The sequence below is a fragment of the Camellia sinensis genome, chromosome 2 (assembly GCF_055761805.1).
Source record: "Camellia sinensis isolate YWXY chromosome 2, ASM5576180v1, whole genome shotgun sequence".
Classification (NCBI taxonomy): Eukaryota; Viridiplantae; Streptophyta; class Magnoliopsida; order Ericales; family Theaceae; genus Camellia; species Camellia sinensis.
In genome coordinates this window covers 13,875,840-13,893,699 of record NC_138962.1, presented here as the reverse complement: position 1 = coordinate 13,893,699, position 17,860 = coordinate 13,875,840, and the positions used below count along the sequence as shown (strand labels likewise).

Sequence of the window (17,860 nt, the reverse complement as noted above, 5' to 3'; positions counted from 1 at the left end):
AGGTAAATAGAATTATCTTATAAGAAGAATGGTGTGAGATTTTGTTCCATAATGACACCTATTATTAATCCAGAAAAAATAAAAATTTATAAATTTTGGAATAAATAAATAAATAAATTAATTAATTAATATGGTATGGTGGGCCTGAATATGGTAAAGTGAGCTAGATGGGCTGCGATGAATTTGGGCTTGGAGTGGCCCCTCTAGAAGTAGGATACAGTACAAGGCTGAGGCTGGGAGGTGGTCGGAGGAGTAAAGCCGTTTCGTGAAGTTAACGGGAAATCGCGAATCGTTGGTTGGTAAGAATAAGAAGGGCAAACAAAGCAAAAGCAAAAGCACCCAACCCAACAAGCACGTGACAGTACAAGGGCCCGCCCCGCCCGAGTCTGGAACTGGAAGTGGAAGAAGGAAAAAAAAGGGTTTTTATCATCAGGTAAGGACTCAGCAGAAGAATAACAAAGAGGCTTTTTATCATCAAAGAATGGCGAGTATGGTGGTGGGTTCGGCATCGCCATGGTTGAGAAGTAGGATAATTCCAGAGGTAGCTCATCCGATATTCCGTCAATCATCATCATCATCACTACATTATCGACCTCGTAACAACAGAGCATTCTCTCTTTTCCGGAGAAGATTGAGTTTTTCAATCTCAGCATCATCTGTAAATTCTTCTCTTCCTCCTCCTACTCCAGAGAAGAAGAAGAAGAGGGTCGTTGATGATTTAGGACAAGTCCGAGTTCGCTTTGCTCCTTCGCCCACCGGTAATCTTCACGTCGGAGGCGCCAGAACTGCCCTCTTTAATTACCTCTTCGCTAGGTACCCTTTCCAATTATTTCTTCACTTCACGCCATTACTTACTTCCAATTTCTCACTCTTGCTTTTTCTTTCCATCTTTGTTTCTGTTATCGTTTCCCATTTATTCGCCACCTTCTTTCAGGTCTAAAGGGGGTAAATTTGTTCTTCGAATTGAAGATACTGACTTGGAGAGGTCCACCAGGGAATCTGAGGAAGCCTTATTACATGTTCTTTCTTGGCTTGGTCTCCATTGGGATGAAGGTCTCTCTTCATTCTTTCTTTCCTTCCTTCCTTCCTTTCCTCCTCAATTTCACTTTTACTTCTATTACTTCTCCAATTGTCTGCTTTTTAATTTATATTTAGGAAGAAGAAAAAAAAGAAAGAAAGTATATTTCTATCTCACTAATTCAACCATAACCAAACCTAGTACACATAATCAGAGACTTGGGTGAGCATGATTTGTTTTTCCTCTTACAGTTTAGTTGTTTCCACTGCATCTAGGGGTATATGGAGTGTAAAATTTCACTCCAACACCATGGTTAGCAAAGCATCAAATTGCAAAATTTGAATGGGCCCCTCCTGGCTCCTACTACAATTCCAAAGCCTCATTTCTCGGCTGCTAAATATCAATGAAATCTGATAATGTCAATATACATGATTATTTTCTATATTTTACATGCTCAATTGGAAACTTTGCTGCAAGATCCGCAAGCTTTTACTTTTCTGTCCGGTTCTTCACTTTTCTATTTTTATTTTCAATATTCTGTCTAAAGCTCTCGGTGGCTGAACTCCTCATTTATTTTGTATGAACAATAAGCATGGAAATTCATCTGTTGGACTATGTAGCTTGAAGGTTCAGCCTTCACTTTTATCCTCACTGAGTTTGTTTGTGTTGGAGTGGCTAAGATGTATATAGTATCTGTGAGTGGCATTACCTTTGAAATAGACATGGGAACGAATAACGAATAAATAAGTAGAATCAAGGACAAGTTCAATTCTTAACATTATTCTCAATTTCAGTTCTCATTTGCCATAATTGTTTGTTTGGATTAAGTTGACTAAACTGGGTTATGTGCTTACTAGACATCCTGTTGGATACTTGGTGGTTTTAACACCCCAACAGAACAGGCAAGCAACTGTAACTGCGGGTTTTGATCTAAGTGGCACTCAGGTGGCAAGAAAATGATCCATGTTTTGCATCTCTCTCTCTCTCTCTCTCTCTCTCTCATATTTTACGTAATAGTTTGGTTTTATGTATGTTCCAGCATTTCAATTTTTACTTGTAGGTTGAGTTTCCGTTAAATTTTATGGTTCATTCACTGAATTGAATAACATGAAATCTATTACAAGTAATGATGATGATCGCATGCTGTAAAAAATATGCAGGTCCTGGTGTTGGTGGGGACTATGGTCCATATCGGCAGTCTGAAAGAAATGTTCTGTACAAACAATATGCTGAGAAGCTTTTAAAATCTGGTCATGTTTATCGTTGCTTTTGTTCTAATGAGGTAATTGTGTTCAATCTTTGGAATTCTTTCTTTATGAACTATGATCATAGCCACAGACATGTAACCAGCGCCTATCTCGTAAAAAATAAGATTGCCTCAAAAAGAGATGATGGGTACTTTAGTGATCTTTAAGAGTGATTGGGACAAGTGTTTGGATGAATTAGGGAGTTTATCTTTTTTGTTGGAATTAGGGCAAGGCTCTCTTTGTCTGTGGTAGTTGCAACTTTTTTTAAAAAAAATCTGTTAATCTTTCATGTCATGGTTAAAATGCAATGTACTAGTTTAAGTGAGGAGGGTGGCAAGGGTTGAGATTGGCATTTGCTTGTTTTTCTTTATGAAATAGCTTTTTTTGGTTAAAGTGAGTGTGTTTGTTGAGGATGTGTTGGTGTGATGGGGCTTTTTGGAGTAAATTGGTTTTAGTGGGCTTTCTATTAGATATTGAATTACAAGGTTGTGAGAGATTTTTAAAACAAAGTTTTTGGGCTTCCTGTGCTTCTTTAAAGTTGTTTGAGGTATAATTCTGGGAGTGAATTATTTTTTGCCGGGTATGTTGTTTCTGTCAGTTGAAAATTGCCGGGACACCTTCTCGTTTACTTTTCTTTGGCCCATGAACTACCGTTATTATTGTTATTATTATTATTATTTTGCTCCAGAAACGTGTTGCTTTTTTTATATGAATGATCTGTTCAGAAGAGAAATGAGTGAAACTCTGTCTGTTTCTGTCTATATTATTTGAAGTGTTGCTCTGATGTGTTATTTTATGCATCTGAAAGAGCATAATAGGACTATTTTGAGATCTTCGAACACCCTGTGCTCAAATGAAAAGTCATCAAGTAATGGTATTTGATCTGAAAGACAAAGATTCAGAAGAGCTTAGACTTGTGAGGAGTCATCTTTTTTGTTTTTAAATTTTTTGGAAAGTGCTTGGCTCAGTGGTGAAAATTTGGGCTGCCAAGCATGAGAACATAGGGGTTTGAGTTTGAGAGTGGTTGTGTAGTTAATTGTGTTTTAGTCTTGCATGTTTACCATCATATGTTGATGGAAGCAAACATGGTTCTTCTGTGGTGCAAATTCTGCTTGATAAATTAATTTCAGGGAAATGAGGCATTATGGGTTTTATATGACTGTAATTGGTCCTTTCATTTTGAATCAGTTTCCTGATTTTGACAAAACCATTGCTAATGTGATTGTTTGCATTATGGTTATACAACTGCTATTTTGTAGACTTATAGCATTCTGCAGGTGTTGTGTCAATTTAATAAGTTCACTTTTTTTACTGTTAGCGGATGTAATACTGTACTTATGGATCATTCTAAGTTTTTCCAGGAACTAGAAAAAATGAAGGAGATTGCAAAGTTAAAACAACTGCCTCCAGTATACATTGGAAAGTGGGCTGATGCCTCATATGAGGAAGTAGAAGTAGAACTGGCAAAGGGAACACCTTATACATATCGATTCCGAGTGCCCAAGGAAGGGAGTTTGCAAATTGATGACCTTATTCGAGGAGAGGTGAGTTCTGCTTTTGAATTTCATTGGATGCAAAAAGAGTAATGTGTTTCCGATGTTGGATGAAGAGTGTATGATGTGTTCAGTATAGACCATGTTGTGTGTGTATCATTCATGGTTGACTTGTAGCATGGTTTTGTGGCCGCCTATGAAATTTGCCAAGACAAAAGATGGGTTAACCATTTTAAGAAACTCAGAACTTCAACAAAGTTTTTCTAATTTGTTTTATATATATTGGCTATTTAAATAGAGTGTGGGCATCTAAATAGACACCACTGGAGTGTGGGCATCTAAATAGACACCACTACATGGCAGGCCTTTGGCACAATTCAAGCAAAATGCCGTGTTTTAGCACGACGAAAATTTTACTATATTGTCCCCACAAAATGCCACATCAATTAAATTAATGCCAAGTTGGCATTGTGCCAACTGCCTAGTGTGCTACCAAATTTCACTATATTAAATTCTCTATTTTATTTGATGCAACTTTGAATTAAATTGATGAATTGATTTTTTTTTTAATATTAATTATTGCATTTCAAATGCATATAATTAGGTATACACGATTGGATAATCTTCAATTAAAATTGATTTATAGGCTGATTGTGGTAAAAATAAAATAAAATAGCATATGCACTGGTAAAGTGAGCTCGTCAAAATATTACATTTTGGCCTTGTACCATGTCAAAATGTAGTATTGACACGATTGAAATAACACAATCTGTTGGAGGTGGTCTTAACTTTGAGCCATGGCCACCACAGAATGAACCCAAGCACAAGGCACACTGAGGGGCTTGGAGGCTAGCATTAAGCAATTACTAAGATAGCTAGGTTCAGCTATTGAGGTAGCCCCACCTTGACCGATGAGAGATGTGTGCTATACCAAATACTGGAGCCTCCCCTGATGCAACTCTCGAGATATCATACATAGCACCGTAGTTCTCATGATGTAGACTCCAACGTCTGATCTTAGGATACAAAGGTAGTTGAAATATCTCCATCTTGTTGAACCAAAGAGAATGAGCTACCCGTCCAGAGGTTAGTTGGCCTCCATGGTTGGGCCTCTATGCATACATTGGGGTATCATCATTAGCCTTCCTTAGTCATCTCCTTCACCTCCAGCAAACACGCTCTCTCCGTTGTCATCCTCTCCTTCACTAAGGCTACATGAGCTCTGACCTTCACCACCTCCGATTCTCCCCCACCATTTTGGTACCCGCCATCTTCCCAGACATTCCACGAGGACACGTCAGCACCTACTATCCACACTGAGACAAAGGCGTAGCCCAGTGGTGGGAACCCCTTTACCAGACACTAGTTATGGTTTTCAAGTCTTTCCCTTTATGGTAGAACTTAGATATATATTGTGATGGTCTTGTATCTCCTAGAAAAATAAAAAATTAATGAAATATATAGTTATTTTCACCTTAACTGGTCATCCATCATTCTCACTGGAAAAGGCTTAACTAGGCACCCTATCTGTTCTACAAATGGTATGGTCCTTGTGACTCTGGTTGAAATCATATTCATTTATTCTTGTTGTTTCTAAGTTTCTAATTTTGTTTGATAGTGTCATGAAGGTTAGTTGGAACTTGAACACACTTGGGGATTTTGTGATTATGAGAAGCAATGGACAACCTGTTTACAACTTTTGTGTCACTGTTGATGATGCTACCATGTCTATCTCGCATGTTATAAGGTAAAATTTACAGCAATACTTGAGTGAATATACCATATATGCTGCCATTCTTTCTGGCTTGCTTCCTGCATTTGTGATCACATACTGCATTATTTCCTTTTTCTTTTTAATCTTCCCCCCTCCCCTCGCCCTCAAAACTTTCATTTCAGAGCAGAAGAGCATTTACCAAATACTCTAAGGCAAGCATTAATATATAAGGTAATTTTGCTACCCTGAATTTTCATTTATTTATTTTATTAGTCCTGAATTTTCATTTATGTTTCCTCATTTCCAAGGGATTAATCTCTTACATCAATTTGGAAGTAGCTTTTACCGGAATTTAAATGTTTTCCATTGCAGGCTCTTGGATTCCAAATGCCTTGCTTTGCACATGTTTCTTTAATTCTTGCACCTGATCGGAGCAAACTTTCTAAACGGCATGGTGCAACTTCAGTGGGCCAGGTTGTTAACAGTTACATTAGTCCATTGGTGTTTTCCTGATGAAATTAGAGTTTTTGCAAAATATAATCTTTGTTTCGATATCTTCGAGGGTTTTTCTTGTCAAATAAGTAATATAAACAACTTTTTGTGATTGTCATCGACAGTTCAGGGAGATGGGATATCTGCCTCAGGCAATGGTGAACTATCTAGCACTACTGGGTTGGGGTGATGGTACTGAAAATGAGTTCTTTACCCTCGAGCAACTTGGTTAGTCTATCTACTTTATTGGTTTTGTTTGTACAGTAAGTGTATGAACCTACGCATATCATCTAAGTTTCACCAATCTAAGTATTCTTTTTTTTTTTTTTTTTTTTAAATTTGTTGTTTACAGTTGAAAAATTCTCAATTGACCGTGTCAACAAAAGTGGAGCCATCTTTGATTCTACGAAATTAAGGTGATTGTGGGTTTTCAACTGCTACATGCCCAGAAACTATTATCTTTAGGGAGTTGCAGATGAAATTTATCTGCTATTGGATGATGTACTATTTTCTATCATGTTGTTTGTTTTGATTTTCTTGATGCCATATGAATATAGTTCGGTAAATATCTGAGAAAGTAAGGCCTTAGTGATTTCTGAAGATATTGGTACTCAAATGCTTTGAATCTGTAAAATGTTGTGATGTTCTGTAGCTTCTTGATACTCTTCACCTTTATGTATTTTTAAAGGTGGATGAATGGTCAGCATTTAAGATCTCTTCCCTCAGAAGAGTTGACCAAGCTTATTGGTGAGCACTGGAAGAGCACTGGCATCCTTACCGAATCAGAGGGGCTGTTTATAGAAGTATTATCTCTTTCCATATTTCTATTGAATCTATTGTACTTCAATTTTATACAAACAACTTCTGAGTTCTGGGTCAGTGACGAGATGTTCTGTGTGATCTTTGCGGTAAGATATTAGTTGAACTTAATACATTTCAATCTAATTTATGTTCTCAGAATAACAGAACCTGGACAAAAATAACCCATACAGTTAAATGTACACTAGTAACTGACCTAGTAAGGATGTTCAAAGTGATTTTCTTATGTGTATGAATGGGACCATTGTATTAATCTCCTTTGGGACCTGCGGACATATTTTCTTGATTGTACTAGGAGGTGCTGGTCAGAAATATTGGACAGCAATATTAAACCGAGTTTTACTTTGGTTGTTAATGTCCCTATACATTTGCTTCCAAGATTTTGCTTCTCAAAGAATCATGCAAAGGTATGCACTCACAAATAATCTCTGTATAAACAGGAGGTTGTTCAGCTGCTAAAGGATGGGATTGACTTGATACCAGATTCTGACAAAGCACTATCGAACTTGCTGTCTTACCCCTTATATGCTACTTTAGCAAGGTAATTCTTGGACTTCATATTATCGGGCATCTTTTTGGACTGAAACTCTTCTTCATCCAGGCCATTCAAATTTCATTCATACTAGTCATATGGGTTTGCTTTTTGCTTTGGCACCTATTAAGGAGTCTTTGACATGATCTTTTTACGACATTATTTGATATGAATATGGGGAGGATGTAAGTTTTTTTGAATGAAACTGTATATTCAATTGTTTGCTAATACAAAGAATACATCTGATTATATAGTAAACATAATCCCAAGACTAAAAAGGAAACACTGCCATATATATATACCTAAAACACTGTCATATTTATACACCTAAAACACTATCATATATATACACCTATACAATCTCTCAAAAAACATAACATTGCCAATGCCATATATATACACGCAACCTAATATTCTCACATCCCTGCTTAAACTCAAGGTGTTGTAGTAGAAAACACTGCTAGTTTGCCAAGAAGAAACTGAAACTGAGCAATGGTGTGAGTCTTGGTAAAAAAGTCAGCAAGTAGTAGAGCCGAAGAGATGAAAGAAAGCGAGATAGAGTCAGACTGTAGATGCTGACGGACAAAATGACAATCAATTTCAATGTGCTTCATTCACTCATGGAAGACAATATTATGGGCAATCTAAATAGCACTACGGTTATCACAATAGAAGGAGGTCGGAGAAGATTGAGGGATGCTCAAGTCAGAGAGAAGACAGCAAAGTCAGACAACTTCAGCAGTAGCGTGAGTCATAGCACGGTATTTAGCTTCGGCAGTAAAACGAGCAACAACAGTTTGTTTCTTACTTTTCTAAGAAATCAAGGAATCGCTAAGAAACATACAAAAACCAGAAGTGGACTTACGATCTGCAACATCACTAGCCTAATTAGAATTAATATAGGCGACTAAAGCCAAGGAAAAAGTAGAGGACAACAGCAATCCTTGGAAGATAGTGCCCGCGAAGATAGCGAAGAATCTGAACCAAAGTAGCTCAATGTGTAGAACGACGAGCAGAAACGAACTGACTAACCACATGAATTGCATAGGCAAGATCAGGACGAGTAACTGTCAGATAGACTATGCAACCCACGAGCTCCCAATATAAAGTAGGATCAAGCAGAGGAACATTATCAGTAGTATTAAGTTTCACATTAAGCTCAATGAGAGTATCAACAATCTTAGTGTCAGTAAGACTGGCACGGTGAATAACTTCATTAGTATACTTAGCTTGAGACAGAAAGTAGTCTTTAGGAGAAGAGGTTACCTCAATACCAAGAAAATACCTCAAGGGGCTCAGATCCTTCATTTCGGAGGTGCAAAAGAGATGTTGCTTGACCTCAAAGATAGCAAAAGAGTCGGAGTCAGTGATGATTATATCATCCGCATATAGTAACAAGGCAATAAAACCAGTAGATGTGTGAAAGAGAAACATAATAAAATCTTGAGCACAAGGGTGAAACCCAAGCTGAATGATAGCAGCCTGAAAGCGATCATACAAAGCACGAGGGGATTGCTTCAAACTATATAGAGCATGTTGAAGACGATAAACCTGTCTAGAAGAATGAGGAAGGTCGGGGGGAGGACGCATGTAAATCAAAGTACGAACAGTAGTTATCTTGGCAATAGGGGTAAAGGTCTCCTATTGATACTCTTGGGAGAAACCTTTGGCAATCAGACGAGTTTTGTAGTGTTCAAGAGAACCATCAAAGTGAGTCTTGACTTTATAGACCCATTTGCAACCAACCAGATTTTTGCCAGCAGGCAACGGAACTAGCTCCCAAGTAGTAGTCTTCTACAAAGCAGACAACTCATCTTCCATAACTCAAACCCAATTAAGATTCTAACAGGCCTCCTTGTAAGATTGGAGTTTTGAAAAAGAGTGAATAACAGACAAAAAGATGCAGTATGAAGGAAAAAAAAAAATGTTTTAGCAAAACCAAGTTTGACTACTTGTTTACGGATGCGAAGATGATACTTATGGTTAACAAGATTAGAATTGTCAGAAGTAGGGGGATCAGTAGCAGGGGTAGAGACAATTGGTGGAGGAGGAGCCTTGCAACGAGAATAGACTAACAACGGAGGTGGAGAAAGAGTAGGTGAGGGAAGATGAGGAGGAGAAGAGGAAACAAAGTCATGGGGGTCAGGGGAGAGGGACTCATCATATGGGTTGGGGGATAAGGAGAAGGTGGAACAAGCTCATTGGAAACAACAAAGATGTACTCACTAGGAGGAACCTCAGAAGGAAATAGATCAATATAAACCAAATCCAATCCTCTGTGAGATGAGGAAGTTGAAAGTAAGGTAGATGTTCAAGAAAGGCAACATGGCGGGAGACATATAGGCGACGAGAAACATGATCATAATAGCGATAACCTTTTTGAGTGAGACTGTAACCCAAAAAGACACACAAGATAGACCGGGCGTTCAGTTTGGTCCTATCTTTACGGGATAAAAGGACAAAACAAGCAGACCCAAATACACGAAGGAGGGAGTAATTGAGAAGTTGAGAAAATAGAGTCTCATAAGGAGACCAACCAGAGAGAAGGGGAGTAGGCATACGATTGAGAAGAAAAGCAGCAATAAGAACAGCCTCACCCCAAAACGGGGCCGGAATAGAGGCATAGAGAATAAGAGACCTAGCCGTCTCAAGGAGATGACGATATTTACGTTCAGCGCAACCATTTTGGGCAGGTGTATCAGTACAAGAAGTCTAGTGAATGGTATCTAAATTGGCCAAATACTAGCATAACTAAGTTTTAAAATATTCTCCATCCAAGTCAAACCGTAATAATTTAATAATAGATCCAAACTGTGTAGTGACCATAGACTGAAAAGTATGATATATCTAGTAGAAGTCAGACTTATGAGTCATAAGATAAATCTAAGTGTAATGAGTGCAGTCATCAACAAATGACACATCGTATGCAGAATTCCCTTTAGTGAGAATAGGACCCCGGACACCAATATGAACTAAAGAAAACGGTGTATCAGATATAGAAGTACTTTTACGGAAAGGTAAGGCTGTCATTTTGGCAAGTTTATATTCCCGACATTCGTTAAGTTGACTAAGAGAAACTTCACCCAATATACATGATTGAACTAACGACCGTAGGCGGTCAGCAAACAAATGCCCTAATCTGAAATGCTACAAATAGAAAGGACTTGACAGAGAATCTAACTGAAAAGAGAAAAAGGCAGTCGAAGAGGTAGTCATAGGCAGATGCAAGCTCTCCACTACATAGAGGTCTCTAATTTTATGACCAGTCCCAATTTGCCGCGTAGACATCTGATCCTGCATAGAACAGGTAGAAGAAGAAAGATAACGTCAAAACCAGAGGCATCAAGTTGATTGATAGATAATAAACTGACTGATAACTGAGGAACATATAAGATAGATGGAATAGAGACAGCAGACATAGCAGACGGTAGGACAAACCCAACAGATATAACAGACATATCAGACCCATTAGCAGCATTGACAGTAATAGGAATGGGAGGAGGAGTACAATTTTGGAGTAAGGAGGGATGAGGAGTCATATGATGAGAGACACCAAAGTCGAAAATTCAGACACACGAAGAGATACCTGAAGAAGACCTAAGTAAACCTGAATGAAGAGAGGGAGCAACTGAGGCAGATAGGGCACTCAAGGAAGCTAAGTCATGATCAAGAACCGGAGTGCATGTAGTATAAGCGGCGGGAGCCTAAAAATTACTCGGAGGTGAAAGGCAAAACTAGGTCTGAGATTGCTAAGAAGACGCGGCAGACAAACATTCCTTTTTAGGATAGTGATACTTCCAATGACCCTTCTAATAGTAGAAGGCTCACTCATCTAAAGCTAGTGACCTATTTTCGAGCCTAACAATCTTATCATCGGACATTGTAATGAAAAAAAAGAAAAGAAAAGAGCTGATGGAACAAATTATAATAAATAAAAGAAACCTTGGGGGTTGTAATGTAATAAGCCTGAACCCTAGGGTGTTAAGTATAATACCCAAGCAAAGTCTAAGAACAGTAGTACTGTATCACATAACAAATCGAGGACTAGAGATAGTCTGAAGGAGATGAACCAGAGAGTCTGATACGAACAACCAAATTGAGAACCAAAGAGACTTTGAAGGAGAACCAGAATCTGAAGTCGAAGACGTATGAGTGCGAACACAATCGCGAACCAGAGGCAAATAGAGAGAGTTGCGATGCTGATGTTCATGTAGAAACTAGATGGGTCAACCACGAAGGAGAGCTAGAGAGAGAAGACGAGCTGCGAGGAGTCGACGGCTAGATGAGTCGAACCGCTGGATGGGTGCGACTACCAGATAGCACGAACATAGAGAGAATCCAGATGGGGTCAACTGAGACGAGGCACAATCATGAGCAGATGGGTCACGAACAGATGAGTGATGGGTCACACACCCAAGTCGAACTAGAATGAGCCTGAGAGAAGAAAGCACGAATACGAACAAGAGAGCAATGGTGACGACTCTAGGGCTTTGGATTAGAGAACGGCTTTGATATAATATAAGTTTTCTGAATGAAACTGTATATTCAATTGTGTACTAATACAAAGAATACATCTGATTATATAGTAAACTTAACCCTAAGACTAAAAGGAAATATTGCCATATATATACAACTGAAACACTGCCATATATATATATATATACACCTATACAATCTCTCAAAAAAGGAAACACTACTATATATATAAATCTAACCTAATATTCTCACAGAGGATGCAACAGATTTGCCTTGACACCTCTTCCTTAGTTGTGAAGTAGCAGTACTACCAAAAAATTCTCTTATGTTCCAAAACGGTAAATTTAATTATCCAAATCGTTCCCAATTTTTTTTCAATATATTTCCTTTTATCAAATACAATGAATTAATATCTAGATTAGTGAAGTTTTGACATAACAGAACGTCAAAAATGGTCACAATGCTCATAGAAATGTGTTGCTACATAATTGATTTGAAAAAAGAAATTTACATTTTATTGAATGTCTAATTGTTAAAAAAAAAATTACTCTAGACTAGAAGTACCTTACATTTAATAGTGTAAACTATACGAATCTACCCCTATTGTACCACAATTTTGAGCATGTGGCGTACCGCATTCACGTTCCAATTCCATGTACTAAAATAATCCACATTCCAGGTAACATATTAAAGTAGTATATTTCTTAATTTATTGGATACCAACATGAGAGGAATTTTGTAAATTCCTAGTTCTATTCTTGGGGGAGTGGTTTATTGACACTTAGATGATTGACATGACTTATATAAGATGAAGAAGAGCTACAAGGGAGCTGACAAATGTATTAGGAGTTCGTGAAGGGATTGTGAACTTATGGTTTGGTATTTTGTCAAACTGGCAACATATTAGAAAAGGCCGTATGTAAACTAGGTATTTAGTTGAATCCTGTTCATATCACAGAAAGCTTCCACTGTGAAAACCAGAGAGTATGTTACATGCTTCAACAGTGTGGTACACCCTACATATAAGACACTTTTTTTTTTATTTTTTTAAATGTTTGGATTTTAGTTTTTGAACTGGAAGAAAGAACATATTCTGGAAACCTTGTAGGTAGGCAAGAAAAATAGAACAGTGATGAATCAAACCTACTCTCAGAGACTCAAATTTGGACCTACCCAAATTCGACTCAAAGTTGGACCTTACCCAAATCCGACTCAAACTTGGACCTATCAAATCCCACCCCACCCCCATACCAACTGAGCAAGGCACTTATAACCTTGGTGATCAGCACCAGAACAGTGCAAGGCATTTATCATGAAAGCCCTTATGCAAGTATACTTCTGTTGATTTATTTATCTGTTCTCAGTACTCTATTAAGGAACTTTCAAGAGGCTGTCACTATTAATGCCTCAACAACCCTTTGGATTATTATGGTTTCTATGATGTCCAAGTCATGTTTAGATCCTCAATAGTTGGACCTTGTAAAGATCATCAGGTCTTTATTCTGAACTACTTTTCTCTGTTTCCATGTAACTTTGTTATGATATTCTTCATGTTGAACCCCAGTGTTGATTTGTGGTAGATATTACAGATGAATTAGAAGGATAGAATTATACATTTATCTGATTACAAACCAAACCAAACCAAGCCTTAAGTACCATCAAATGGGATCGGCTACATGAATCTTTCTTTTCCACGCGGCCCTATCAAAGGCCATTTTGTTAGTCAAATTAAGTAGATTCATATCTCTATTTACAATGTTAGCCAACGTTAATCTAAGCCTACCCCGTTCCCTAACACTCCCTTCTACCGTTACAGCATCGCATCTCTTCACTACTGTCTCTATTGGTCTCCGTTGAATGTGACCAAATCATCTCAATCGATTCTCTCTCAACTTATCTTCTATCGGTGCTACTCTTATCCATTCCCGAATACACTCATTCCTAATTCTGTCTTGTCTAGTCTTGCTATACATCCACCTTAGCATCCTCATTTCAGCCACACTCATCTTATCTACATGTTGTTTCTTGGCTGCCCAACACTCCGTCCCATACAACATCGTTGGTCTAATAGTCATTCTATAAAACTTACCTTTTAGTCTAGTGGGTATTCGTTTATCACACAGCACCCTAGATGCACTTCTCCACTTACACCATCCCGTCTTAATTCTATGGGCCACATCCGCATCAATTTCCCCCGCTGTTGTGATAATCGACCCTAAATAACGAAAATGTTCACTCTTAGGCAATTCTTGGTTCTCAATCTTCACTTCTCCTCTGCTTTCATTGTTACTGTTACTGTTATTAAATTTACACTCCATGTACTCTATCTTGTTTCTGTTTATCCGGAAACCTTTAGATTCAAGAGCTTTTCTCCAAATCTCCAACTTTGTATTAACTCATTCTCTAGTCTCATCCACTAGCATGATATCGTCTGCAAAAAGTATACACCATGGCACGTTATCCTGAATATTTTCATAACTAAAGCAAAAAGATAAGGGCTTAAGGTAGATCATTGGTGTAATAGGAAATTCATTTGTCTCTCCGGCAGACGATCTAATAGTGGTTACCACCTCTTCACACATGTCCCTAATCACATCAATGTAACCTTTTGTCATTTCTTTCTTCTCTAGCACCCACCATATTATATCTCGGGGCACTCTATCATATGCTTTCTCAAGGTCGATAAACACCATATAAATGTCTCTTTTCTTTTCTCTATACTTTTCTATTACTCTCCTCAAAAGATAAACCGCTTCCATTGTTGACCTGCTGGGCATAAACCCAAATTGATTATTTGACACCTCTGTTATATCTCACAATCGGCATTCCATCATCCTCTCCCACACTTTCATTATATGGCACATTAGCTTGATTCTTCTATAGTTATTGCAATTCTGGACATCTCCTTTATTCTTATATATTGGCACTAAAATATTCTTCCTCCACTTATCTGGCATGTTCCTAGTTAACAAAATTTTGTTAAACAACCTAGTCAACTAAGCAACCCCTTTTTTACCCAAGCACTTCCAAGGTTCAGTAGGAATATCATCGGGTCCTAAAGCCTTATTTGATTTTATCTTCTTAAGTGCAATCTTCACTTTAAAGTTCCTAATACTGCTATAAAACCTAGTCTTGGTTTATCGTATTACTAGCCATTTCTTCCCCTATTGCTGTATCTTCATGTTCCTCATTTAATAGTTTCTCAAAATAGTTCTTCCATTTTTCTTTAATCTCTTCATCATTCACTAATACCTTAGAATCCTCACTCTTGATGTACTTAACTTGATTAAAATCTCTTGTTTTCCTCTCCCGTATCTTAGCAAGTTTGTATATCCTCTTCTTTCCTTCTTTACTATTTAGTCTAATGTATAGGTCATCATAAGCTTTCAACTTAGCCTCTCTCACTACTTTTTTGACCTCCTTATTAGCTAATCCATAGCTCTTAAGGTTTTTCTCAGTTCTATCATTCTGCCACTTTTTAAAGCACTTTTTCTTTGCCTTAACTACCGCTTGAACCTCTTTCCACTACCACCAAGTTTCCCTAGCGCTGGGTCCCATCCCTTTTGACTCTCCAAACACTTCCCTTGAGATTCTCCTCATACAATTGGCTATCGAATTTCACATAGTGTTAGCATCATCTTCCAAGTACCAAGTATCAAGTACCAAGTACCAAGTACCTTCCTTATCCATTCTATTCTTAAATATTTTTAATTTATCCCCTTTTAGGTCCCATCATCTCATCCTACGACGCCCACCATCCTTCCTAGCTTGGTATTGCCCTTTAAAACATAAATCTAGTATCAAAATCCTATGTTGAGAGGTCAGGTCTCTCTACAGGAATCACCTTACAATCATTGCATTTTAGGTGGTCCACTTTCTCACTAAGAAGTAATCTATTTGGCTCTTAACTGACCACTCTTAAAAGTTATCGAATGCTCTTCCCTCTTTTTGTACATAGTATTGGCCACCACCAGGTCAGAAGCTAATGCAAAATCTAAAATACTCTCTCCAGTCTCATTTCTGTCACCACAACCGTATCTACTATGCACCCTTTCATAGCCTAGTTTATCTATGCCTACATGGCTATTAAAATCTCCACCTATAACTAGGTTCTCTCCTACGGGCATCCCCTGTAAGATCTCATCCATTTGCTCCCAAAAATCTCTCTTAGTCTGATCATGTAATCCTACTTGAGAGGCGTATGCACTAATAACGTTCACTATATTCTCTCCAATAACTAGTTTAACTAACATAATCCTATCCTCCTTCCTAATGACCGCTACTACATTCTCCACCAGACCCTTGGCAATTATGATTCCTACCCCATTCCTGCACCTGTCCTTACCACTATAATACAGTTTAAAACCGGTATCCTCAATTTTCCTAGCTTTCTCACCCGTCCACTTAGTTTCTTGTAAGCAAGCTATACTAACTCTCCTCCTATTCATAACATCTACCAATTCCATCGTCTTACCAGTTAAGGTTCTTATATTCCAAGTGGCTATCCTAAACCTGTAGTCTTGGACTAACTTCTTTACCCGTGTTCGTCCAGAAAAACAAGGAAACACCCAGGCGTCGATGCGGCGCCCCTTGCTCACTTTTTGAAATATCCGAAGACAAGCGCAACGCGTTACAGGGTAACGGCTAAGCATTTAAACGATTCAAAGTAGGATTCATTTTCATAAGGGATCCGAACGGCTTTTTTTACGTGTTGGCTGTCGGCTACTTAACACACAACCTTCCTCCTTAACCCGGGCTTGGGACCGGCGGAGTTGTTAACAACCCTAATGGAGTTGTACATTTATCTGATTACAAAAAAAATAAAATAAAAATAATAGTCGGATAATTTCATATTATGTCAACTGCAGAGGTATATGTACAGTCGAAAATCTGTTAGAAAAGCCCACATGTCACGTTTGAAGTATAAGAGATTGAAATTGATTTATGATGGTAACAGATCCATGTGACATCTTTCCTGACTACTTGTGTGCTATATCTACAGTCCTGAAGGTAAACCTGTATTGCAAGACGGGCTTCCAGAAGTTGCAGCTAGCTTGTTAGCTACCTATGATAGTGGTGAACTCCTAGGTGCCCTTGAAGAAGGCCATGCTGGATGGCAGAAGTGGGTAAAGAGCTTTGGTAAATCATTGAAACGCAAGGTTTGTTCTAATTTAATAGGCTCATTCTAAAAAAAACACCACCTATTATTTCTTGGTTTCTTTTCTTTCTTTTTTTATTTAATTATTTTTCTTTCTTGTATTGATAACTTGAATTGCGCATTTACGTGGTCATGGGCAGGGAAAATCTCTATTCATGCCTCTTCGGGTGTTGCTAACGGGAAAGCTTCATGGCCCAGATATGGGGGCTAGTGTGCTTCTGCTCCACAAAGCTGGATCATCTAATGTGGTGGCTGCTCAAGCTGGGTTTGTCACGTTGGATGACAGGTTCAAAATGTTGAGAGAAATCAAATGGGAATCTTTTAACAGCGACCAAACTGTATTGGAGTCTGCTGCAGCTGTATCTAACTGAAGTTTCCAGTTTTTTTGTTTTTGTTTTTTTTTGTTGTCTCTACCCAAGTTGGGTTACACGTGATGATTGTTGATAGTAGTTGGTTGGTTAAGTTGTGTTACATGTAATACACGTTTGAAGTCGAACTCATTCCTATGTGATATACACGTTTGATTTGACTGTAGTTTGTTTTGAGCAAGCGCAAGTGCAAGTGCAAACATTTTGAAATGGCGTAGGGCATAGGGAATTGGACAGCTGGTGGTAATTACAGATGTCGACTTGTTGTATTGTATTACACAAAATTACATTCGTATTCCTGGAAAACTCTTTATGCCACTCTTTTGTTTTTATTGTATGTATTGTTTCGGGAAGTATATTTATATTTTATTCATTTGTAAGCAAAAAGGACACCCAAATCTACGAAAGCTTCTAAATTTCAGCATTTGCCTTGCTAATATATGCAAGCAGACTGTACTGTATCCCATCATAATTATTAAATGCAGAAAATAGACTTATTCTTATTATATATTCGAGTCTTTTATTGTGCATTATTATGTTATA

General features: G+C 38.0%; 1 protein-coding gene across 1 annotated transcript; it reads left to right on the top strand.

Moving 5' to 3' along the window:
- Window positions 1-247: 247 nt before the first annotated feature.
- Window positions 248-17,654, top strand: LOC114283417 (glutamate--tRNA ligase, chloroplastic/mitochondrial). The gene is made up of 13 exons (XM_082913722.1): window positions 248-813; window positions 935-1,053; window positions 2,179-2,300; window positions 3,627-3,809; window positions 5,387-5,505; window positions 5,655-5,703; window positions 5,845-5,946; window positions 6,090-6,192; window positions 6,317-6,380; window positions 6,653-6,767; window positions 7,224-7,324; window positions 16,794-16,950; window positions 17,090-17,654. Exons 1-13 carry the CDS (start codon window positions 482-484, stop codon window positions 17,318-17,320), a joined length of 1,797 nt encoding a protein of 598 aa, XP_082769848.1. The 5' UTR covers window positions 248-481; the 3' UTR covers window positions 17,321-17,654.
- The last annotated feature ends 206 nt before the right edge of the window (window positions 17,655-17,860 follow it).

Bases quoted from the DNA above. Each gene is read 5' to 3' on its own strand.
- LOC114283417 (XM_082913722.1), top strand. From the start codon at position 482: ATGGCGAGTATGGTGGTGGGTTCGGCATCGCCATGGTTGAGAAGTAGG. The intron at 814-934 runs GTACCCTTTCCA...ACCTTCTTTCAG, and splicing joins TTTAATTACCTCTTCGCTAG to GTCTAAAGGGGGTAAATTTG. The intron at 5,506-5,654 runs GTAAAATTTACA...CTTTCATTTCAG, and splicing joins TCTATCTCGCATGTTATAAG to AGCAGAAGAGCATTTACCAA.